The sequence below is a fragment of the Mercenaria mercenaria genome, chromosome 19 (genome assembly GCF_021730395.1).
Source record: "Mercenaria mercenaria strain notata chromosome 19, MADL_Memer_1, whole genome shotgun sequence".
In the NCBI taxonomy this organism is placed as follows: Eukaryota; Metazoa; Mollusca; class Bivalvia; order Venerida; family Veneridae; genus Mercenaria; species Mercenaria mercenaria.
In genome coordinates, this window is record NC_069379.1 from 29,364,852 (window position 1) to 29,392,293 (window position 27,442).

The following is a 27,442-nucleotide window of genomic DNA, read 5'->3' on the forward strand; positions in this document are numbered from 1 at the left end:
CTCTGGAGTTCCACAAGGATCAATACCCGGTCCTCTTTTATTTCTCGTTTATATAAACGATATTGTTCAAGATATAGGTTCCAATATTAATCTTTTTGCTGATGGTACTAGTTTACATTTGATAGTTAATAATCCAGTTGAAACAAGTAGTATTATGCAGGCTGATATACAAAAAATATCACGTTGGGCAGATAAATGGCTTGTTAATTTTAATCCAGCTAAATCAGAATCAATAATCATCTCCAGAAAAGTAAATCAGCCCAACCATCTTCCCTTTTTCATGTCTGATCAACAGATTCCACAAGTCTTTGAACATATATAGTCTTAAAACATGTAACTTTGAAACATGTTGGGTTGGGGTGGGGGTGGGGACAAAGAGTAACAGATTTTGACACAGTAAGCCGTTCGCAGCAGCTTTTGCCTGTTTCCGCTGTGTTTGTTTTGTCGTTGTTTTCGTACTGCTTTATTTTATTATTTCTGTCACCGTGGCCCAGTGGTTAAGGCAATCGGGATGTGGAAGATTCGAGCCCCATGGGGAGCGTTTGTCCGGGGGATGTTTGTCATGGGACTCGTTCCGGAAAGGCCGATTCGTAAGCCGCGAGCTAGTTAAGTGAATGGTTACCGACTTCTATCCGCCTGGCACCTGGCATAGTGGTAGGAGTTGAGAGGTAATTGGTACGCACAATAAAGGTGTCTCATTTATAAGGCAAATTGGCTGGCCCTTTCAATAGGCGTGACACTTTAATAAACAAGACCTTTTATTTTGGCAAGGGTGCATTCTTGGAGCGTTGCTTTTCCTATTGAATCACTAGCATTATGTTGTTAATTAGGCATAATTTGAACTAACCAGATTTCGGTCGAAAACATATCTAACAACTATACATAAGAAAATAGTAAATTTTGCAAGGTTCGAAATCCTATGTTTTTGCGTAGCTATCATGTATTTGATTTGCTTAGGTTCTAAGTTTAACCAAATATTTAAATCGAATGTACTTAGAACAAACATTGATAACATTGAAACCTTACACATATTATTACAACAAGTTCAAGCTTTGTCCTTAGAAGTCTTCGTGAATTTGGAGGATAAGGAGAAAATGAACAAACAATACCCAAGAAATAGAAACTACAGCATTTTATTAATGATGTGAAATTTAACAATTGTATATAAAGTTGAAATAAAAATAGAAATAATTATATACATGTGTCATGGAAAAACATATATATACATTACAAGAATATTAGTTTCTGTTTTAGTTGTTTACTGGCAAATAACAGTAGAAAACATTCAATGAGTTACAAAAATTGTAGTCTCGTAATGGGACCATATTTATTAGTATTTTAGTAACAGCTGATTGCATTGATATCTGTGAGAAAGATCAATTATTTTACTTTTATCTAGGATCAGAATCTTGTGTTAACATGTCTAACACATACACGAAACATGCGCGCTCATATGAAAGTCTCCCCGATATATGTAACTTTGAAAGAGCAATTGTTTTGCAAAATATTGTTACATTACGGGATAACGGTCGGTAATTTGATCAAAAATGTGCTTTCATTATGTAGTCAAAGTACATCCAAATTAAACAGATCCGACTATTCCGGTGTTTTTGAGCAGTTTCTTGTAAATGTAGAACGAGTTTAATCATATTTTTTGTCACCCCTAGAATGTATTTAGCAAGAAATGTAATAAATTCTAACGATGGCAAGTTTGGCGTATCGAAAGCGAATATAGTAGAGATAGACCCTAAAATTTTCAAAGATAGCAAAACATTAAATAATGGCGAGAAATTGATTTCTAAGTCCTTCTAATAACCAACAATGATTTTAATAATGTGAAATTTATGATAGATTTTTTTATATCAATAACAGAAGTTTTAATATCTAATTTAAACCGCCTTGCCGCGTCATACCAAAGACGTAAAAGTGGTACTTGTAGCTTCCTCGCTTGGCGCTTTGCAATATGATGATAGCGCTAGGACAGGTCAGCCCGGTGTCAGTATAATGTGTCTGGGTGGGATATCATGTCACGTGTCTACGGCGTGATATTCCAGTGAGGCTGCACTATCAACTGCAACAAGTAGACACCGTCTTTGATATGTCTGACAAACTGTTGAAACCCGAACACACACAGTATGTAATTTAAAGTTGTAATCTGTAGGCCAGAGGTATCTATAAGTTTACTTCCCTTGTAATTCACACAAATGAGTGGAAAATGAAAACGGTTTTATACACAATATCGTACATATTTTGCACAACAAAAACATTTAGGATATATTCATGTGTTTGATTTATCCTTTAAAAACTACTTGGTATGATTTTGTAAACTTACTTATGGTACAAAATTAACTTTTAACAATGAAAAATATCAGAAAGTATTTTGTAGTGACGCTTGTATCAAAATGTCTCAATAGTACAGGTTCTGTAATAAAGGGCAGGTTGGATTGGTAAAGGTGCAATTTTATTGATCTCTATCACATATGTTTAAATGTAAGGGTTTAATTGCGGCCAAAAGAACAATTAATACGTAAGTTTTAGGGTAGCATACAACAATTGACTGTAATTTCACTAGGAGTTATTCAACGCTCTGTTTTCTTTCTATTGTTTTCATTAGTTTTTAAAGAAATGTCATGAAAAATGTATTGCGAAAATAGTGTTGTTTTACAAAAAACGTAGATAAGCTCTGAAGCGGCCATTTCTACAAGAAATAAAAAAAGGACTGGAATTAGTGAATTCTAACTTAGGCTTGTCAATGTGTTAACATGGAATATGACCATGCTGATATTATATTAATGTGAGCACAATGTACAGATTGTATGTACAAAAACTTAATAATTGTTTAAAAGAAATGAACAATAATATTACAACTATACACATATATGTAACAGATATGAACATGGTGTTTACCAATGTTTCTTCCGAACGATACCTAAGGTTTGTAAAACCCTGTTTAATGTCGCAATTATATTTACGTAGATCAGTCCTGTAGTGTTTGATATCCGATTTGTCCAATTAATTCTTATAGTCAGATTTCGATTATTTATCAACATCTTTTATCATTTTGTCGTTGTTGATAACTGCAACATTAAGTCTTGAGTTCAAAATTGGAGTAGATGTCAAAGGTGCGTAGATATTCATTCACGCATTGGTGACAGAAAATGTATTGGTCCTGAAATGAAATAATTTCAAAATTATACTCTCCCAACAAGACTATATCAAAGCATGCGTTCAGTCTCTCCAGTGATGACAATAAATTCATATACTTTATGTTTAAAACGCTTTCCAGAAAATTATAATTACATAAATGGCTCTGTAGGAAACTAAGGGAACGTAATGGTAATACTTCAACAGAAAAGTACCACTTGCCAAAATAACATAAGACATTGTGAGACGAAACAAAATCAATAAAGATAGTCACAATTTATCGTAATTTTCTAATATGAATATGAGTTAAATTGTAACGTTACCTCGTCAGTCGATAGCATTTTACTTACTTTATTTGGAACTGACATATGTCGTCTATACTTGATTTGCCGCACTGCGTTTACTACGCTTGTTTCCTGGTCAATTTGTGTTTTCTCTAACAAGTTGGAAACGACACAAAATAATCCACTTTTTTCAGCACCAGTTCTGAATTATAAATGTATTAAAAGTTGCTTCTTGAATACATTGTATTGATTAATATCTTAATATGATAGAGATCGAGAGTATCGAACATTTATTTGGTCATTTTAACAATAGGAATCGATTTAGAAAAAAAATCATACCAAATATCACACTGCTGATCCGTTTCTCTTATTTGATTAATCCTTACAGAAATGTCGGGAACTGCGTTGCCTAGTCGTTAAGGTCGCTGACTTCAAATCCCTAGCCCCTCTCCGATGTGGATTCGAGACTCACTCGATGCGTTGAATTCTTAAGGTGAGGAAACCAATCAGCTGGCTTACGGAAGGTCGGTGGTTCTAGCCAGGTGCCCGCTCCTGATTACATAATGCACAAAGGGGCAACTGGGGTCTTTCTCCACTATCAAAACCATATGACCTATAACGTTAACCTCACCTCCGCACCGCCGCCGCCGCCCCCACCCCTCACTCCCCCACACCAAAAATATATAACAAATCGACAGAAATGTCACTTTCACTAAATAACTTATGCTGTTAAGAAAATTTGCATCATATTTAAAAAAATGTACTTAAAGGACTTAAGAATGACAACTGTACATACACTAGACAGAAGCTGGTACGTGTACCAGCTGGTACTTCATATAAATACATTTTTAATTAATGAATGTTTTTTGACATGAAGTTAAACTGTGTCTCTATATCATTTCTAATTCATATAGAAAAAAACATAACTTGTTCTGACAAGACAGTTACTGAAAAAGAAACTGACATCTACTTACAGACAATGCACCAATATCGGTCCTCTTGATTTATTGCCTCCATACTTCATTTCTACATCTTTTACAAACTGTACAAACTTTGCTGGTTCTTCTGGAATGTTTTTGTGCTCATTCCAATGTGTGAATTGGATATGTGGAATTGTGACGACTTCTGTACCAGACTGTTGAAAAATATATACACAGGGATCGATGATTTATTCTGTTATGAATAACACTCCTGACATGTATTCATAAAAACTCCGTATTTGTCATAAGAAACAAAACAGAATGTATTTGGGTACTGCGATTCAATATGATGAAGTAGATTGAAAACATAAAGTAAAATCTTTTCCTTAGTATAAATTAGACCAGTGAAGATATATCCAAGTGGTTGGAGGGGTATTTCAACAAGAACATTTGAATAATTATTTGTTCTTAAAAGTTATCACATCAAAGTTTCGGACTAGGCTAGATCAGAAAACATTTACAAATAGAAACGACGGACATAATATTACTGTTTTCCAAGAACCTTAAACACGTTTACTGTTATTATATCTTTAACAAGAGTGTCTAAATGTTGGAGTCATTATAACAGCGATATATTTAGGTCTGAAAATCAAACAATCGAATTAGCTTACCTTTCCTTTGTGTGCAATTTCCAATTTTCTTAGCACATATTGCTCTGTGTCCTTTTCCCGCTTAGACTTGACTGTGAACGTGCCTTTCTTAAGTGTTTGGTTATCAGCCGGGTAAAATGCTCCAATTGTCTGAAAGGCATTCAAATGTCAGTCTCATTATGCGAAATACTGCAACACTATGAGCTCAAATTATTCGTTTTGTTCAGTAAAGGTTGTGTGAACGTAGTTGACATTTGATCCTTTATAAACGTTACTCAGGTTAAGAACGTAAACTGATAAGATACGCTTTCAAATCCAGTTTAAATACGGAAAGTTACTTCTTTTGCGAAAACAAATGTCAAATGTAAAAAAAATATGTTACTATTTTATCTATTTTAAAACATACGTGCGACATATCCTAATGTCTTAACATTTCAACGTAATATATGCTTTTGGTTTACTGTTATAGTAGTTGTGTATAAGGCCAAATTAAAAGATGTAGAAACAATACTCTAATACCTTATACAAAATAGAACATATAACATAATGTGACCAACGAGGTAGGCAAATAACGCTTCAAGAAATTTGAATGTCTTACTTTGATATGGCTTCGACGAACTTTTGTATGAACCAACACGAATATATTATTACCTTGTCATCGACAGAATCGGTTTCCATGCTGACAATGCATGATACTTTCTCTTGAACAAGCAATGTTAAAAAATCAACAACAGTGTCTGGCAGAGGTGTCTGGGCTACCAGATAACGGTTTATCGTTGTATAACTCTGTAATTTAATAAGTCATAATTATATTCTTATGTAAATCTATTATTCATTTTAATCACATAGCTAGCTGGTTGTTTTAAAAGTGCATTTAGATTTTGATAGGAACAGAAGGTTATTTATCATCATATTATACCGCCTGTATATAGCATTCTTTTTTATGAACATGTACACGTTCCAGTGTTTTACAGAATTCATTGTAAATAAAACAAACACATTACGAATTCCACACAAGCAAAAACTGCCTTAAATTGAATGTAAAAAAATATAGATTAAACAGAAAAGAAAAACATACTCACATATTCAAAATAAGCTGACAAAACAAACGTATTTCATGCAGTGTAGAATAAGTCCCTTAATAAAAAAATGTCTAAATACAAAGAAAAGAAACTTACGTTAACATAAACTGCATTTATATAATCGGAGGAACCCAGTTTTCTCTCTAGATACAGTTTAGGTCTGTTTCGGTCCCCTGCAATTTCAGGATATTTATGACAGGAGAATAAATTTAAACAAATGACTTCTCAGAATAAAAAAAAATCGCAAATCATAAGTCTAAGATTAGTGCAAAGATAAAATTATTCTTTATTTGAATAAGTATCTTTATTGCTTTCCAAAAATGTTCCCTACAATCTACTCCTCCTTTGGTGCATTCTTTACAATCTCTCAAAGTACAGGTATTGGGAGTATTATTACTGTGCACACATTAAATCCATAAGCTATACAAATCTTTAAAAAATATGACATACAAACAGGTCTACATGTAGCATGTCAAACCTTATCTCACATCTGAGGTAAAAAATCTATTATTATACAAAAATGTTTGTATATTTATCAAAACATTACTTGATTTATATACATAGTGTCCATCTGTCTTACCGGGAATATCAGCTCCGACTCTGTTTTTATTTCTCAAAGCTTGGTTTCTCTTAACGGCATCTACTTCATCGTCTGATCTTTGTTCAACAGACGCTTGGAGCTTCTATTATTAGACATATCACAATATTTTATACAATTATTACTTTTTTGTATTCGTAACAGGGAAAAAAAGAAAACTAACAACATACACTTAAACCACATAATGTAAACCTACTCTAAGTTTTAACACCCCCTTCTTCATGCTCTTAGCTTTTGACCTTACATATATCAAGGTGTTTTTTCATGTCTAAGCACTGCCAATTCAACTCATCATATTTACAAAAAAAAAACAAAAAAACGAGATAGTTATAAAGTGATAATAGCAGTACAAATGCAGATAATTGTTACCTCAAACTTTTCCCCAAGATGATCATCTGTGTGTGATGTCATGTATTTATCAAACTTTGAAGCCTCCACAGCCTTGCTATCAAATGTCAGCGTGTGCACCAGTGCATTATGAAGGTATTGGTATTGCTCCTATTCATTTATTAATAAGTAAAATTAATTTAATCTATACGCATTGCTCTTTCATCATTACAATATATATATTCGATGTAACACTTCGACTTGATGAATATAGTTTTGATAATACTGGAACCTTCTTTTCCCAAGCGAAACGATATGACCCTAATTACACTAATAACTCTATAAATCAACATGGTATCAACTTGTCCGCACCCTTGAGTGTAAATAAGAGGACACAACTTCATTTAGTAATTGTTCAAATATGTTAAATTTGAAAACAAGTTCAACTAAATTATTTCACTTTGGTTTAAAAGAAAGTACATTTACATGACCATGCTAATACATACAGCAGTTTGCACCATGTTAACTCTCTGCTCCCTCATGTTCCTTACAAATGCGTATATATCAACTTCACCTTCAGCCTCACCTTCCTCTGTCAGGCTATCTAAGGCAATATACGTTCCTGTTCTGCCTATACCGGCACTGAAAAGAGTAAATTGCTATATAATAACAATCTATAACTATCTGATACTACCTAAATGTACTGTAAAGGCAACAAATCTATGTTTAAAGTCGAACATTTTGAATACAGTTACATACTCACGGTAATTATTAAGTAACGTTAAACATTAAGAAGCTATGTGTAATTCAAACGTTATGAAAAGTTCGTGATTCTCACTAACGGTCAATAGGATTCGTGTAGTGTAACTTAATGCCTCTGGTAACTTACCATTATATAATTGCATAAAAGCAATTTGTAATGGTGCAAATGTACTACTATGTTCAAGAGTTGTCATATTAATCTGAACACCATTGAAAAAAAACAACACATTATAGGACTTTTTTTCGCATTAAAAATCACCAGGAAGTTTAATAAATGTTAACTTAAAAATTGTGAACTGAATATCTTCTACATGTATATCTTATGCCAAGACCACTCTGTGGCTCAGCAACCACCCTCACACCCAACACGCCCCAAAAGAAACCACAATACCTGCAGTGCACAAGTATAGGACCTTCTAGTTCAGTCTTAGTACTGATGACCTTCTGACGAAATTCTATCAAGCTTGTAACGTCGTCAGGCGTACCTTTATCTGGCCATGCCGTAAAGTGAACTTGAACGATTTTTCGTTTTTCCGAACCCTGAAATTATTGTTCTTGTTTCCGTAATGTCTTTTAAAGATTTCATATTCCATTTCAAAACAGTAACTGCTTTTTTAAAAATAAATATATATAAAACATAACGCAGTGTTAACATTCAGAGAACACATAGGTTTTATCGTATGTCGTATCTATATTAACTTATGTTCGAATGTAAGTAGGTATAACTTACCAAAGGCATGATTGTTTACAATTAAAATTACTTTATGAGAAAAACATTTTTTTTTTCGAATTTGATTACACTCCCTTAATCATATACATACTTTCTGGATAGTGAATGACCTGATGGTATAGTCAGCATAGCTTTCTTCACTTTGACACGTGACTTGTATACTTGCATACGGCAAACTGAAATCTTTCTCCGGCCAGTACTGGTCACATTTTGGCGCCTGCAAATATGACTTGACAGCTATGATGTCTATTCAAGGTGTTTGATTTATAAGATGTTTTGGAGCCAACATGCATTTAAACGAGCAAATTAATTGCAAAAGCAGAGTCTTTTGAAGGGAGTTAATGAAATGTGAACTCCACTTAAGCCCCATAGCACGGGCGTTAGCGGAAGTCTAGCATAACTCTGAATGGACACCTTGATACCATGGACACAAAATAAGTCCAAAGACAGGGAGACATTCTACGACCATTACCCGGCACATGCTTTTGTTAAATTAATCTATGACATATTATGGTCGAAAAATAAAGATGTGGAAGTTACTGTATATAATAATATACAAATATATGTTTATGCCTAAGAAATCTAAATGAGGTTTAAGTGGTGTTAAAGAGCAAATGAACGAATTTAAAATTAAAGCAAATTAAATATAAAAATGAGACAAATGCGATATAACAATACAGAAGTTGCAAACTTCGCGGTACTCTTGTAATATATGATAAAAGAATATATACCCCTCCTTCGTCAAGTTTAGTCAACATGACAATCTTGCCTACTTTCTCCTGCCACACCATTATCCAGAAAGCAGACATATCTCCCATATACTTAAAGGTAGGACCTTAAATGGAATTAATTACTACGCTTACAACAATGAGGAAAAAAACAGTATGCGCAGACTGGCCATTTCCGTTAAATAGATATAAAGGAAATGTTATGAATGTCTTCAAATATATAAAATGCATTTTTGTTAAGTGTTCAAATTTCCTCAAATGAAATAAATATTTACTTTATTCTTATTTACTTTAACCCTTGTCATGCAGGACACGATTGGTTCTGCCTTTACCAGTGTAAATCACACATCCGTGCAGTCTGATCATATTGTGCAATGTTCACTATTCAGACAGTATTTTTGGCAAGCACCACTTTTTACAGTTAATGGTGCTGTCCTATTTTGAAATTTGACAAGTTTTTAATAGAAATGTAGCATGGTAAGGGTCAGTGATGCATATAGTACTCTTTATAAAATATAGCTGTCTGTTCAGATTATTTTCATGACATAACTTGATTGTTCTCCTATTCTTTAGAATTAGTTTTAGTATCTGTATCGTTATTATATGAAGAGTACACACTGTACTTTGGATGTGGAATATAACAATTCTATTATCTATTTAAAAGACCACAAGTAGTCCCTCGGTATGATGTGAAAACTTAAAGGTGCATTTGTAAATATTGTATTCCATTATCACGTGCTGAAAACGGACGTATATAAACAGTTCAGATCATTGTCTGTAATTTTATAATGTCTGTAACTAAGATTTCAATAAAACTTAAAAATGTATTTTCAAAAAGGTCTTATAAGCAATAGTGGCACAATGTTAACATTACATATTTATATTAAAACATGAGCATTGTCGAACAGAGAAAAACGTTAACGAAGTGTAAAGGTTATAACCTTCCATTTCTAAATGTACAAAATTCATTACTGAGCTTAAAACGGTGCATTTTAACAAATGTTATAGCACTATACATGATTGCATTAAACGGTTATCACTATATAGACAATACCATTTTATTACATTGAACTGATTTTGTAAATTCGATACGTTTGGACAGCGGTAGCTCATATACAATTGTAATGGAAAGACTGCTACTTACCAATCGACGCAATATAAGCTTTTCTCTTGTTGTACCCCTATAACATATATATTATTCAATCTAAAGCATAATTAACCATATCTTGTTTAATCTGTTTTGCAGGACATTATAGTAGTTTTACATTTTCTTGTATATGCTTTAAGTAGTCAAATGAAATAGCATTACACTTCAATCGACATGAAATTATAATATGTTTAAGTGTACATCCATTAAATATCTAAACAGTAACTTACATCTATGTAACTTGCGTTGATGTAGTCAGAATCGCCCTCTTTCAGCACAACACGTGTTTCATCATCTAATACGAAAATTAGAATGTATATTTTCCTTTAGAAGATGTAGAGATATTTAATAATCATAAAAAAGACATCCTTTACTTTAAATTTATCATGTGTATTATCAATGCCAAATCAGCATAACTATTTTAGACGGGATATGTTTGATTTAAGTCAAGGGAAGACGTTCTGTGCAATTTCATATATGCCCATGAATAAAGAGCTGATTTGATGACAATGGGGTTACTTTGTATTTTGTTCATTATTGAACAGTTAATTGAAGAAATATTTCTTAATGCAACTTTGACATCAAACGTTCCATTTAAGTGTTAGACTTTGCTTCGATACCACTTTTCCATATAGTACAGAAAATAAAATATACGATCCTTTTTAACCTCTTTTTGTCTGAATTGTATATAATGATGTTCTTACAAACCAGTCCGAGTCAATATCAACAAAAATCCCAAACGTGCAATGATCTGCTGCATATCATTGTCAAAGTCGTATCAAGCTTTATGCGTAATTGCAATGGAATAGATAATGTATATTTCTCAAAATAAATATTGCAATTTCGAATACAAATAACTCACATGGATATATTCCCTTGTACCGATTCTTCGATAAGTTTACTCTTTTCTGTGAGTCTACATAAGGTTTGATCAACCCCGGAGGCAATTGCTACAAGTACATATACAAATGTGAACATAATTAAAGACTGCAACTAACGCAGCAGAAATTTAGAAATAGTGTCCAAAATGAGGTATATTAGCAAATACATCTTTTGTCACGATATATTAACTTTATATAATATACTGAATCAATAACATAAAAAACAATTTACAATTATATGTAGACATTAACTAAACAAAGTAGAAAGTTGGAATTCCTTAAATTTTCTAATACAATGAATCAAGACATATTTTGTATTTTCATTGCAGATGTCAAATAATACTATGAAGTACTCATCAAATAAAACTAATGTACCTTGAATTCTTCAGCAAACTCTGCTTTTGTCTTCTTTGATACGAAATCAGGCAAGGAATCGAGCGTAATGTTCCTCTTTTTCACCGCTGTTACATTGTAATATGTATCCGATTCTGTGACATTTAATCCATCTGCTAGTGTGACCTGGATTATAAAAGCATTCGCGATAAATGTATGAGACTGCGCTGTCTGTTATTTCTAATAATTAAACAGGGTTTTACATGACGGTGTTTTAGCATATTCGAAATATATGGTATAACAGGGTAATAGGACTTATATTTAAATTTTAATTTATAGAACCTACCGACTTAGTTTTGCTAGATGCCATTATGCTGTCAATGTCTTCCTCAATTTCCAAAGCGGCATCATCTAAATGTACCGAGGATTTATGTGTAGTGACTGAAGTTCTTATTGCAGTATTGTCATAAACATGTGCAGGTTTGGCCACAATTGGAGGCTTCCGACAATTTTCTTTGTTGACAATATCGAGGTTGCCGGTTGGAGGTTTCTCATAGTTCGGATTGCTAGGCATTTGTGCAGACGAACTTTCGCTCGAAGATTTCACCCTATCAACACTTTTCTTCGGTTTGTTTGGCATAGCGTACACTGCATCTAGAATATGCATTCACTATCAGCCAATATCATTATTTTACAAGTGATATGACAGTCTTATGTTGAGGAATAACCATGGTATATACAATATATGCGTCTTTTGTTCTTATTGATTTGTTATTTACCCAGACAACTTTGTTATTTATACCACTATCAGCTCAATAGCAACTATTCAAACGAGCGAATTTAAACTAAATTGATGTAGTCCATAAACTAGCTGACTTTTTATCCAGTAAGATATTCTATTAATGCTTGTTCATTTATGCGTACTATGCAAACTATACACGTACCTGCATCAGTTTGCTGAAGTGGCAGACTGCTGTTGGTTGGAGTTTGTTTAGAAGAACTTTCGTTCGAAGATATCACTCTATCAACACTTTTCTTCAGTTTGTTTGGCTTAGCGTACACTGCATCTAGATTATGCAAAAAAGAAAAGCCAATATATTTATTTTACAAGTGATGTTTAAATTTTATGTTGAGATATAAATTTTGATATGACATGTAAGCGTATTGTGTTCTCATGGATATGTTCTTTACCCAGACAACATTGCTATTTATATTGCTATCTGTTCAAGGAACACTTTGAAATCTTAGCAACTATGACAACGAACGAATTCAAATAAAACTAGTGTAATCCACAAGATATTGAACTGTTTATCCAGCAAGATAATTTTCTATTAATGCTGGTCAGTTATGCGTATTAAGCAATATGTACACATACCTGCATCCGTTTGCTGAAGTGGCACACCAGTGGCTACGATTTCACTGTACGTCACTGCTGAATTATCTGTATTGTCATTAATTTCGACCAATTCTTTTTTCTTACTTTTGTCACTTCTTCCACGTCTGTAATATACAATTTTAGTAAGACAATCCCGTAAATTTTGACTTGGAAACTTCTGCAATGTAATTTCCAACGGATTCTGTCAGGAAGATGGTTTAGGAGTTTTAATTTACGTCCAAATATCATCAGAGGTCTCCAATGTTGGAATACAGATAGGCATGTTACATGTTTAAATTCATTTAAGTAGAATTAATAAAACAACCTGAAACCGATCTACTGCTCATGTAGGCTTTACTATAAAGTTGATTACGTTTTAGTTGAAAGAAAAAACAACAACAACAACAAAAGCCCTTAGTAGCTTATATGGCTGGGGCAATTTATTGACACTTAATGATTTCATTATAGTAGGTGTTTCATGAATTATTATTGTCGCTACTAAACTGTTGTGAAAACTTACCTTCTTAATAGTAAGACAACAACAATCACTACAATTATAATCACGAGGAAAAGGCCTCCACCTGCTGCTGCACCAATCGTCACACTCATGCTCTCCCCATTCAATCCTGTCTGTGCAGCTGCCGTAATTGAATTAAATCATAATTATTTGGCATCTGAACATGCACAATTTTATGACATCACGACTTTTTCAACTTTAAACTATAAATGTATTTTATGTCCCATAACATTATTTATATACAAGACTATCTAGAGCCTACTTAGGCTATATTAGTATCAACCAGTCACCTTTCAAATGATCTTACGGTACAAACAAATTCTTGCCAACCCACTACCTTAAAGGTAATCTTAAGTTTCCTGCAATTCCTTTTGAATAAAACATGTATACTATGTGTGGAGAAAAAAGACAAGCAATCAGTTGAACTATTAAAACCAGTCCCTTTCTAGTTTGAGTTTCATTGTATTTTTTATTTGTACTGGGAATACCATGATAAAGATGATACCGGTATCAGACAATTAAATGCTGACATGATATTTGCACATACCTAGAACGCACCTTGTTCCTGTATACCCCGTCTTACATCCATGCACACATTCCCCAGACTGTTTTTTGCAAGTGGTATTAACACAGTTAGCACTACATTTCTGATCGCACAGGTTACCATAGAAACCATCTAAACAATTTGAGACGCAATGCCCAGATTTGTCATTGCACCGTCTTTCGTCATTTGTTGTTAAACAATTACTATTACAAATTTTATCACATTTGTCCCCATAGAAGTTGTCAACACATCCATATAAACACTTGCCTGTCTTCCAGCTGCAGGTTTGATTCAAGCAACTGCTACTGCAGGTCAGCTCACAATGCCTACCATATTTACTTAATGAATCACATCCATTTAGACAAGAGCCATCGGTTATGGCACACAAATGTACACCGTTGGAGGCTTCGCAATTTGCACTGCACGTTCGGCTACAGTTTGAAAAATATTTGCCATCTTTGCAAACTAAACATTCACCATCCGACTGTGTGCACTGACTACAGAGTTTATCACATTGTTCTTCGCATCTCTGCCCCCATTTTCCATCTGTGCAGCCTGCCGTGCATGTTCCAGTTTGTGAAGAACAGACATTATCTACACAATACTCTGAACACGGTACACATTTACCGGCATTCACATCGGTATGATATCCATGTACGCACTCTAAACAATTTCCAATAGTACGTGTGAAATTAGACGTGCACTTCCAACAGTAAGGGTCAATATCCTTACACAGGTATTGGCAACTATCGCTGCGAAATCCATCCGAACATCCGTTCGAACATTTGGATGCTGATACGCATTGGTTGTTTTTACATGTGCTGCTACATTTACAACAAGATGCATCTTCTAAGTAATACCTAGAAGTAGAACAACTGCTACACGTATTATCGGAACAAAACATTTTAGAACAAGTGCAATTACGTCCTGTGTGTTCAAAATCACTTTTACATCTGATACATGTTTTATCTTCATTACATTCACAGTTCTGTGGGCATTCGCACCTGTTTCCTGTGTAGCCTTCTACGCATCCGGACATACATGCTCCGTTATTAGAAAAGCAAGTCGAATGTTTACAGTTTGCCGGACATATATTTTTGCACTTTTCTCCCCAGTATCCAGGTTTGCAGCCATATAAACAATGCCCGGAAATACCTTCGCAACTTTTATTCAAACAATTTGATGAACAGTTAAATTCGCAGTGGAAATATTGATATTGTGTATGTTTTCCAAACTTTCCATCTGCACAAGTAATGCAGCGCCATGCATTATATTTACACGTCTTGCAATTTTCGTTACACTGTTTATTACAATTTTGATATAGATAGTAATATCCGTCTGCACACTCATTACAGTTTCCGTCGCGCCTATTACAGTAAGCACCTGGTTTGCAATATAAAGGACATACTTTCTTACATGAATCACCAAAATAACCATCAGAACACTTTTGACACGATCCGACATCTTGTAGACACTCATTGCAATTGTCTCCACACTTAGTAGAACACCTGTCGTCATGATACCCGCTTTTACAAGAGTGACATTTTCCATTTTTATAACAAACATTATTTGCACAATTTTCAGGACACGACGTGTCACATTCGTCGCCATAAAACCCATCCACACAAGAGGAACATAGCCCACTTGTTTTATGACAATATTCATTTTTACAATTAATAGGACATTTTACATTGCAAACTTGCCCATAGTAGCCAGAATCACATAATGAGCACTCAGTGTCTGAGCTGCAGTATACACAATTCTCAGGACATGGTTGACAAGTATTTCCCCAGTGCCTATCTTTACAAACGGAACAGTCTGTTGACGAAGTGCATGCCGTGCAAGATAACGGACAATACTGATCACAGTTTGATCCAAATCTGCCGTTGACACATTGACCACAATTAGTTCCAGCAAACCCTGTCTTACAGTAATGGCAATTGCCATGGCTTGTACAACCGGCAGCACTGCAACCTGATGGACATGAAATGTCACAATCAATTCCGTATTTACCGGGAACACATTGACTACACTTGTCTCCCAAAAAGTTTGTCTTACACCTATAACAATCACCATTGCTTTTGCATGTATTATCTGCACAGCCTCTCGGACACGGAAAGTTACAATTAGTATCGTATATACCGTTAACACATTGGTCACATTTATCACCTTGAAAGTTTGACATACAGGTACAGTTGCCATTTTGAAAGTCACACTGATTATTTTCGCAACCAAGCCCACAGTCATACTGACACTGAAGTCCATATTTTCCAGCTGGACATGCAGTACAGTTTTTTCCCGATACACATGATTTACATGCTACATTACAGCTCTCACTGCAGTCTCTGCGATTGTCGTTATATTTACCATTTACACATTCAGTGCATTCATCATACGATATACAAGATTTACAATTCGCCGGGCATTCATGACGGCAATCATCATAACTGTAAAAACTGTAATAAGATTTTTTACCATTATAAAATCCATCTTTGCATCTTTTGCAAGTGTTAAAATCTGAGCAAATTAAACAATTACTCGGACACTTACTACAATAACTCCCATAATATCCACTATTGCATTGTGTACATGACTGTAAATTTGAACAAGTCCTACAATTATCTATACATGCGTGTATGCAACGATAATCAAAGAATCCGTCAATACAACCATCCAAACAATAGTAACTGTAGTTGTGGTACCGTTTACACCGAGATGCTCCTCCTTTACAGCATGTACAAAGCTGACATTCGTTCAAAGCAAGCGCTGTAACGGCAAAGAAAACAAAATGTGACCCAAGATAAACCAAATTCAGCCTTATATATAAAACAAAAGGGTCTTGATGACCATGGATCGCTCACCTGAGTAATATGAGCTACATGTTTCAAATGTCAAACTGATGATAAAATATTAAGAAAGTCAGTAGGTCACATTCATGGTCAATGAAATTCAGTTTTACGATTTGTGTGCAAAACTGTGTGTCATCAAAATTTCAAGGCTGTATCTTAAAAAAGAACAAGAAAGTAGGTCAGTAGGTCAAGGTCACAGTCAAGTGACATCATATTACTTTGGGCCATCAGGTAATTATAATTAAACAGTCTTGGACATAGATCAGATGATTTTTTAAGTATTTTTCCTATATAACTCACATAATAACTAAGTGACCCCAGGGCGGGGCCTCTTTTAACCCCAGGGGCATAATTTGAATAATTTTGGTAGAGGACTACTAGACAATGTACCATACTAAGTATGAAAAGCCTAGGTCGTATGGTTTCAGACAAGAAGATTTTAAAGCGTTTTCCTATATAAGTCTATATAAAACTTTGGACCCCCAGGGCAGGGCCTCTTTTCACCCATGGTACAATTTGAACAATTTTGGTTGAAGACGAATGCTACAAACCAAATATCAAAAGTCTAAGTGTTGTGGTTTCAGACAAGAAGGTTTTTAAACTTTTTTCCTATGTAAGTCTATGTAAAATTTGGGACCCCCGGGTCGGGGCCACATTTGACCCTAGGGAGATAATTTGGATAATCTTGGTAGAGGAGCACTAGGTGATGCTACATACCAAATATCAAAGCCCCAGGCCATGTGGTTTTGTACAAGAACATTTTCAAAGTTTTCCCTATATAAGTCTATATAAATCATGTGACCCCCGGGGCGGGCCATATTTGATCCTAGGGGGGTAATTTGAACAATTTTGGTAGAGGACTAGATGATGCTACACACCAAATATCAAAGCCCTATGCCCTGTGATTTTGGACAAGAAGATTTTTAAAGTTTTTCCTTTCGGTTGCCATGGCAACCAGAGTTCTGCATGGAATTCAATTCTTTGAACAATTTTGAAAGGAGGCCACCCAAAGATCATTCCTGTGAAGTTTGGTGTAATTCTGCCCAGTGGTGTTCAAGAAGAAGATTTTTTAGAAATTGTTGACGGACGACGCACGACGCACGGCGCACTACGCACGACGGACATCAAGCGGTCACAATAGCTCACTTTGTCACTTCGTGATTTCATTGTTTTCTTAAAGACGCGTAAAGTACTTAAAGTTCGATGCTCCGTCACGTAACAACGACGCTTAATATGAAAAACCGCTATATAGTTGTCATACACAGAAGCTTATATTAAGCCTGAATTATGGTCCTCTAAAAATGCAATTTTCTAGAACTGTTTATTACTGTACCTATGAAAATAACGTACTCAATAATGTATCAATAGTATCTATGTATATATATGTGCGCTGTCAGGTTCACATAAAGTGAGGCAGAGATGCTCTGCATGTTAACGTACTAAAAGTATGTCCATGAATGCATACCCTTTATAGTGTATTTTAGCACTTACGATGCAAATAAGGAAAGTATATTTTAAGGTAACCGATTCCCAAATAGACAATATTTCGATGCTGTGTCTGCTGTACAGGACTTAGTAAATAAGATGACCATAATACTATACAGGAATCACTACAGTCACGAAATGATAAATGTTACACTATAATAACTGGATGATTTATGTTGAAGTATCATTAATACAAATGAAACTATAAAGTCAAGTAAAACAAAACTGTAACACATTTTGTCATGTAATTTATAAATTCTTTTTCAGTAGACACTACACTCCAGTGATACTAAAATTATATTGGCTTACCAGGCATCAATATTTTGATATATTTCGATAGCACTATTACATAATTTAACATGCCTTATTATGGACATGCTATCTTAAATATTTAGCTAAAATTCGAACTTTTCTCCAGACATACCACTCCCGAGCATCAAAAGTAGTACTAGTCCAAGAAATTGCTTGTCTGGGTTCCTCAACATAGTTCGGTTGTACCTGATTCGTCTCTGGAAATATATAACAAGTGAATGAAGTATTGCCATGCAATACAAAGTCCCCTACTGGAAGGCACCTAATTTTCTCTACTGCAGTATAACATAATGAACTGATATCTGTCAATGATATATAAACAATATTGTACTACATATACGATATGTTATAACAACACACTTGGATTAAAATGTGCATATATAAAAACCCACAGTTGTTTTCATATTAAATTTGTTTGGCTGATTTTAAAAAAGTTATCATGTAAGTTATTTATAGTAACAACAAAGGGAAATTAATCTTTAAAAAAAAAAAAAAAAAAAAAAAAAAAAAAAAAATATATATATATATATATATATATATATATATATAAATTATAATATAAGTCCACAAAAAAACCCTTTACCAGGTAGAGATAGGTCAAAGTACACCTAAAAATTGGATGTAACATGCATGCTGTACCACAGAAAAGTGGTCTCGATTTTTCTCTACCGCCAGTAATAAAAAAGTTACAATAAAATCTATTTATAGTAAAACAAAGGGACGTAATTCTAAAAACAAGGGTGCCTCATGGTGGTGAACATTTGGTCCAAGTTACATCAAAATCCCTCCATGCATGAAGAAGAAATGTTCCGTACAAAGTCATTCTTGAATTTGACCTTTGACCTCTAAATATGACCTTGACCTTAGACCTACGGACCTCGTTCTTGCGCATGACATGTTGTCTCATCCAGGGAAATATGTGTGCCAACTGATATCTAAATCCTGCTTTGCATGACATAGTTATAGACCGGACAGGAAAAAAATTCTCTTGACCTTTGATCTCAAAGTGTGACCTTGTCCTTTAAGCTAGGGTACTGGGTGTTGCGCATGACACGTCGTCTCATCATGGGGAACATTTATGCCAAGTAATATTGGAATCCCTTGATGGATGACAGAGTTCTGGATCGGACAGGGAAAAAACCTTATTGACCTTTGACCTCCAATTGTGACCTTGACCTTTGAGCTAGGGGTCCGGGATTTGCGCATGACACGTCGTCTCATCATGGGGAACACTTGTGCTAAGTGATATTAAAATCCATTAATGAATGTCAGAGTTATGGACCGGACACGAAACAGACCCTGTTCATGCTATGTTAACATTTGACTGCTAAGTGTGACCTTGACCTTTGAGCTAGGGGTCTGACATTGTGCATGACACATCGTCTTATTATGAGGTATATTTGTGCCAAGTAATATTAAAATCCCTTCATGGATGGGAGAGTTATGGACCGGACAGGAAAAAGCCTTGTTGACCTTTGACCTCCAATTGTGACCTTGACCTTTAAGCTAGGGGTCCAGGTTTTGCGCATGACACGTCGTCTCCTCATGGGGAACATTTGTGCCAAGTAATATTAAAATCTCTTCATGGATGGGAGAGTTATGGACCGAACAGGAAAAAAGCCCTGCTGACCTTTGACCTCCAATTGTGACCTTGACCTTTGAGCTAGGGGTCCGGGATTTGCGCATGACAAGTCGTCTCATCATGGGGAACATTTGTGCCAAGTAATATTAAAATCCCTTCATGGATGACAGAGTTATGGACCGGACACGAAATTGCGGACGGACGGACGGACAGACGGACGGAATGACAGAAAAGTGCGTTCCTATAGTCCCCGAAACTGGTTTTCAACCAGTAGGGGACTAATAAGTAAATAAGTACAACTATAGCAAAATGTTTCTACAGTACGCGAGTAGCTGTTTTCTTTGATATCTGCGCATTTAATATAATTATCATGTGTTAAGTATTTCTCGACACTTTTCAAAATAGAGAAATACTGGTTTGCTAATTTTGTTTCCGTGGAAACATTTTCAACAGAGGTTAATTGAAGAAGAGTTTAATGTATGATCAGGAAAGCGTTGTAATGCAATAACGAAACAAGTGGAAAAAAACAATGCTAAACATGATGTTTGGTTTGAATAATTCAGACTTGGTTACTGGTATAAAAATGTCCCGTTTCTACGAAGAAACGGAGAAGCCATTCAATTTGGCATGCCGGTTTGATAGATCATGTGCTGGATTTGTACTCAAAGGAAAACAAAACTCCAATTTAACTGTGATTTTGATTTCAACAACTATTCAGAAATAATTTGTAATGTATTAATGCGCATTACATTGAATTAATTGGCCTTTAATGTAACTGTTTAATATAAATCTTACAAAATTACTTTGTCCTTTGCTTAATTTTCTTTTCCGTTTTCATCCTGTCTGTAAAAGATAACTTTGTTAGGAAAAAACAGGTATACTTTATTCCATGCATTTAAATATTATATATGAACACTGCATTCACATAAATTGCTACGCCAACTCATTAATAAAATCTTGTAATATTTTGATATAAATTGCACAATACAGAATATTGTTTGCGCGTTCATTTACAATAAGTGCAAACATTTTCAATGAGACGTTCCATTATACATACCTGGTACATTTGGTTTCAGAAGATAAGTAGCAGGTATTACATGTATTTGAGGAATTACCTGCATGGTATTTATAGACCTTTGAGGATTTCTCAATTAATTTCAGACACAATGTCTTTTATCAAATCGTCACAGAGACCATGTGCCTTACCCGAGGATCAAATCACGCAAGCAGTAGATATGTGCTCCCCCTATTGTTCAAAACGGGCGGGCTTAATTTTTAAAAATGTGAAACTGATGGAAAAATTATTTTCTAAAACAGACGTTTTTCTAATAGGCGATTTATTTACATACGCACCGACGTATGCACACTATGTTTTGCTTTATAGGTATATGCACGAAGTTCTCATGCTTCTATTGTTTTGTAATCAACAGATGTAGGATAGGCCTGGTAATTGTAATAGACCGTACCAGGTCTGATAGATACCTTACAAAGTTGTTGAGGTAGTAAACGTATTTAGCACTTTCTTTATAAAAAAAATATCAAAACTTATGTACATTTTCTACTATCTTTATGGTTCACGTGTAAGTTGATATGTGTATATAATATACATTGATCGAGATAATATACCCCTGGGGGATGGAATTATTTTACCAAGACAAAACAAGAGAATTCACCTTAACGTCATATGCAGAATTTACTGTCTTACATGGCACAGGTATGATGTATTTCTTATAACTATAAATGATTAATCTAAAAACATGTATAAAGCAATGTATATTAACCCTTACTCTGCTAAAATTCTACAATGAACTTGTTCATCTTTTCATTTGGACAGTACCACTAATCCTTAAAGTGTAGTGCATACCAAAAAATATTGACTGAATAGCGAACAGTGCATGCCATGATCAGACTACACGAATGTGCAGGCTGATCATAATCTGAACTGATCGCAACGGCAGAATCAGTCGTGTCCAGCATGATAAGGGTTAAGGTAACAAAGTAAAAGATAAACTTACATTTTCTTCAAAGATGTTCTAAAACTGATAAAATGCCATTCACTGGTGAATCCATTTATGAGATGATGCATTTGACAACTTTCTATACACACCTTGCTGACCTAAGAAAGAGACTAAATTAAAATATCTCTCAATGTGAACCCAAGGTGAATGGGCTTTTCATGCAATACAAATGTAAAGTCCTAATTGCTAACAAACATATTCACAGATTTATAGCATGTCGGACATTTTTTGTGCACGAGACAATTTTTAACACAAGATATTTCCCCATTCTGATCCATTTTTTTTCCAACTATGCCTAGAAAGAACAAATCAGAAATTAACCTTAGCTGGTTAAAATAAAGGAGCATGTAGGTAAGCCAGTTATCATTCTCAGAACGGGTTTTCATGGTGATTGTAGAAGATGTGGAAACCTGGCTTGCTACGCTCGCTCGGTTCACAAATCTCTCACAGTTCTATAAAAACCATGCAAACCTTTTCCTCGAACAATAATTATTTCATTTAATGGAATTCAGCTTAAGTCGGTGCTAGCTAGTGGGCGGGAGGGTTTAAGCACCAGATGCATTTTAAATTGTATTAGACGACAGATTGACAAGTACGCATAAATTGGCATTTTAAGATATCAAAAATTGACATACACTTAACTATGTCGCATATTTAAGTTTAAATATTGCGCTTTGTTACATGATATTCTGTGAGTAAATTTCTACTATAAAGTGCTCGTTTGAGACCTAATTTTAAACTATAAGGTGTTTCAGCAAAGAAGCTGATCCACGCTTGTGTCTTTTTCTAAGATTTACAGTCATCTTATCTTTTACGTTCTCTATTACTAGCTATGCTTTTTCGGATATTTTTTTTTGTAAGACCTGGCCTAGATTACTCCATATTGTATTGACTTAACGTTGGAAGAGATGAACGATTTCAGAAAAAAACATGATTTCACAATCTGTTTGAATTTGAATACATGAAAACTGGTATAACTTGGCACAAACAGTCATGGGTAAGAAATTTGAGATACCTCCCAGCTTAACTACTCGGTGCGCATGTTAACAGATAGGGATATATTTATCTAAAATTTAATTCTGGACATTACTGTTTCTTGTTTGATATAACTTAACTTTAATGGCAATCGCACTGTTCTTTTATTATGTCTTTTATAATTTGAATACTGTTTGCATTTAGAAAAAATGAATCTGACATATGTCTTGATTATTTAACTTGATCAACTCTAATATCAGGAATAAAGTACTCTTTTCATTGTGTCCGACAATTAACAGCTAAAGAGATTTAAGATTGTAAAAGATATTCAACACACAAATACAGCTAATATGACGGTAACTAACATTTTCCGGGAGTGCCTTTAAATTCTTTAGAATTAAGGTAGGTATGTATGAACTTACAATAAGGTATATTATAATTATATATCATGGTATATAATGACAACTTGCTCATCCATCCAACCACACACTCACGCAAACATGCATGCACTTATTCACCCACTCATCCTCCCATCATCTGCTGTTTTACTTGTTCACTCGTCAACTAGTCACTCACTCACTCACTCACTTACTTACTCACTCACTAACTCAACTCACCCAGTCACTCATATCTGGACACGCTCCTTCAGTCCACCCTCACATTTGCCCACTCGTACATATATACCTGGTTACAGTAAGCTGGCAGGAAGCGCCTCTTATGACCTTATGACCTTATGCAATATTCTTACTTGTATCTATACTTTTATATATATGTAATAATTTCAGATGAGTAATTCTCATTTATAGTCTCCTGTAACTCTTGGAGAGTGGTCTTTACATTTTCAAATAAAAATGCAACGTCTGTAAGATATATAAAAAGAGCGTCTAGCAGAAATTACATTATTTATGCATGATCACATTATAACTTTAACTTCTACGTTATCAGTAACAAGTTATTCAGCATTTGTCGGGTAAGCATCAAATATGGAACGCCTACTCTTTCTTGGCATGATAATTATTAGTTCGTCATGTGCATTTTCCAATATATTCTGTACAAATCAAAATTTGTTATGTAGATAAAGCAGTTTGTTATGTACATTTACTAGTTTGTCCAGTACATTCGCTAGTTTGTGCTGTCCAATTGATAGTTCGTTATGTGGTTTTTCCAATATATTCGGTACAAATCATAATTTGTTATGTAGATAAAACAGTTTAGTTTGTCGTGTACATATACTAGTTTGTGCTGTCCAATAAATAGTTCGTCCTGTGCATTTTCCTATATTTGGTACAAATCATAATTTGTTATGTAGATAAAGCAGTTTGTTATGTACATTTACCAGTTTGTCCTGTACATTTCTTAGTTTGTGTTGTGCATTCGGTAGATTATTCTGTACAATTAATAGTTCGCCATGTACCATTTCCAATATATTCGGCACAAATCATAATTTGTTATGTATATAAATCAGTTTGTTATGTACATTTACTAGTTTATCCGGTACATATATTAGTTTGTGCTGTGCATTTAGTAGTTTGTTCTGTACAATTAATAGTTCGTCATGTGCATTTAGCAATATATTTGGTGCAAATCATAATTTGTTATGTAGATAAAGTACTTTATTATGTACATTTACTAGTTCGTCTGGTACACTTTTATCTACATAACAAATTATGATTTGTACCGAATATATTTGAAAATGCACATGACGATCTATTAATTGTACATCAAAAACTAGTGAATGCACAGTACAATCTAAGATATGTACAGCGCAAATTAGTCTATGCTCCTAACGTCGCGCAATATTTCCGCTGATTTCCCGATACAAAGCTAATAACCTTTAATTACAATTATACTATCTCCGGTTAACGGTTCAATATTTTTTTTCGTATTAATCTCAACCCGGAAGATAATAATAAGTAAAGTCAAATAGTTTGTTTACAGTTTACAATCGCGTTATAAATCATATATATATTAGAAGATAGACTGACAATTACGTATATATTGGCTTTTTGAAATATCCAAAACATAACATACACTATATTATGTTGCATATTTAAGTTTCACTATTGCATCTTGATAAATGATATTCTAAGAGTAAATCACTACTAAAAAGGTCTCTCGCATATAACTTGTTCATCTGACAATTAATTTCAAACTGTAATTTGCTAAAACAGAGAAGCTTGGCCAACGCTTGTTTCTTTGTGTACCATTTGCAGCCATTTTATCTCCAACGGTGTTAATCGTTACTAGTTGTATTCTGCTCGGAGAATCCATCATCATTAAAAGGTCTAGGCTTAGATTACTCCATATTGAACTGACTTAACGTTGGAAGAAATAGACGTTTTTTAAACATAATCAGAAAAAAGAAACATTTTCCTCTTTAGCTCTGTTACTAAACCAGGGATGTGCCTAATTAATTTCAAAAATAATTAGTTAATTCCAATTACACTGAGAAAATTGCTAATTAAATTAAATTAAATTACAAGCCATTTTCAAAAAGTAATTAATTAATTACAGTTATTTTGCCAAAAGTAATTAAAATTAATTATAATTAATTATTTTATCTCTAACAATTCAGTCATTTGCAAAACAATTTTTATTATTCAACATAATTATTTACAATTCAAAGCTTTTTTGACAAAATGTGCATAAAAGCAGCAAATCAAATCATTTACTTAATACATGCATGCTAATATCAGCAAATGTCAGCAAGAAAACATATTGAAATTCAGTCATTCAGTTCGTATCAGCAAATGTTTGAGAGCTGATGAATTCATGATATGCACTGTGTTATACCATGACAGAATGACAAGTTTCAATATCAGTTTGTCTGTACATTCCTAATTATTAGATTTAGTGACTAAAATGTTCACCCAGTGATCACAACAGAATGGATTAACACCTCTAACACTTGACTATTGATACAACAATACCTGTCAGCTATTTACTGTCACTGTGAAAATTTCACACGCCCATTGATCAGTAAAAAAGCCAAAGTAATTGAAAGTAATTAGATTTAATTGACAATTACAACCCAAATCTAAGTCAGTAATTAACTAATTTCAATTACTTTAATTTAGTTTGTGCTTAATAATTCATTATTTTCAATTAGATCAAAATTTGTAATTAATTATAATTAATTAAATTACAATTATAATTAGGCACATCCCTGTACTAAACGTTTATATAAATACACATGCAACTGTCTTGAAAGTATATATTGAAACGTGATACATTTTCTGTTAAAGTCACACAATTTTGTCTTATTACAGGCTGATTTATTTAGGTTGATTTCGCGACGTATATAATGTACTTACATTTCTACCTAAGTCATACAATTCTGTTTTATTACTGTAACAGGCTAATTTATTTAGTTTGATTTCGCGGCGTCTTCAAATATTTGTTTTACTGTTTTAGTTTATATCCAAAGTGATATAAATTAGCAGTGGTATCTTCAATGCAAAGTTTATGGTGCTGTAATTTATTATTTTTTTTTCTATTTTGCTAGATAATTAAGCATAATATTTGTATTTGTATTCTTCCAACCGTTTTAATTGAAGTTCTCGTACTGGATTTTGTTGTTGTTGTTGTTGTTTTATCAACAAAAATAGTTGCGGAAGTTACCATTCTAAAATGCAATTACAGTTATTTCATAATTCTTTGCAAAATAATGGACATTGCACCGTTTCTTATACCTGATACCTTCCATAAAACCAAAAATAAAGCAACGATCTGATATGGTTAAAGCCTTAAATTAAGGAGATGTAATAAAAGCAACGCACTGAAGCGTTAATATATCATAATAAAACGACAGACAAAAAGTGGTCCGCAGTTTCATAGCTTAGATACAATGGTACGCTTATCTAATTAAAAAAAAATATATCCAGGTATTGTGTTACTATTTGCCAAATAGTTTCCCCAAACTTGAGATACGCCGGTCACGTGAGCAGCAAGAAAAAATTTCTCACCCGGTCAAATTAAAATGTAACAGATCCATAATTTGTTAAGATTTTCTATTTTGACCTGTTCCAAATAAGTCTGCGAATTTTTTCTTGAGGTATGTTTATATCGCGGAAATATAGATTTGCTTCTTCAAAATTGCACCTTGGTAAATGATATTCTAGGAGTACTCTACTGCTACAAAAGACGGTCGCATATCCTTTGGACAGCGGGCACATTTTTATGCAATCTCGCCAGTCATA

General features: G+C 34.0%; 1 protein-coding gene across 2 annotated transcripts in view; it reads right to left on the reverse strand.

Moving 5' to 3' along the window:
* Positions 1-1,117: 1,117 nt before the first annotated feature.
* The window catches only part of LOC128551158 (receptor-type tyrosine-protein phosphatase epsilon-like), a 45,473-nt gene continuing 19,148 nt past the window's right edge, over positions 1,118-27,442 (reverse strand). The window contains exons 2-24 of one of the 2 annotated variants that reach the window (XM_053531644.1): positions 22,266-22,366; positions 18,781-18,865; positions 14,026-16,788; positions 13,482-13,599; positions 12,962-13,086; positions 12,531-12,653; positions 11,933-12,240; positions 11,629-11,772; positions 11,235-11,322; positions 10,603-10,667; positions 10,370-10,406; positions 9,229-9,332; positions 8,589-8,714; positions 8,159-8,307; positions 7,512-7,647; positions 7,048-7,176; positions 6,661-6,763; positions 6,177-6,253; positions 5,650-5,784; positions 5,020-5,148; positions 4,403-4,563; positions 3,495-3,630; positions 1,118-3,169 (exon numbers count right to left, since the gene is read on the reverse strand). In XM_053531644.1, coding sequence (XP_053387619.1) covers positions 3,086-3,169; positions 3,495-3,630; positions 4,403-4,563; positions 5,020-5,148; positions 5,650-5,784; positions 6,177-6,253; positions 6,661-6,763; positions 7,048-7,176; positions 7,512-7,647; positions 8,159-8,307; positions 8,589-8,714; positions 9,229-9,332; positions 10,370-10,406; positions 10,603-10,667; positions 11,235-11,322; positions 11,629-11,772; positions 11,933-12,240; positions 12,531-12,653; positions 12,962-13,086; positions 13,482-13,599; positions 14,026-16,788; positions 18,781-18,841 — 5,301 coding nt within the window. In that variant the 5' untranslated portion in view covers positions 18,842-18,865; positions 22,266-22,366 and the 3' untranslated portion in view covers positions 1,118-3,085. The remainder of the gene's footprint in view (positions 3,170-3,494; positions 3,631-4,402; positions 4,564-5,019; positions 5,149-5,649; positions 5,785-6,176; positions 6,254-6,660; positions 6,764-7,047; positions 7,177-7,511; positions 7,648-8,158; positions 8,308-8,588; positions 8,715-9,228; positions 9,333-10,369; positions 10,407-10,602; positions 10,668-11,234; positions 11,323-11,628; positions 11,773-11,932; positions 12,241-12,530; positions 12,654-12,961; positions 13,087-13,481; positions 13,600-14,025; positions 16,789-18,780; positions 18,866-22,265; positions 22,367-27,442) is intronic. The other variant, XM_053531645.1, reaches the window with a different exon arrangement.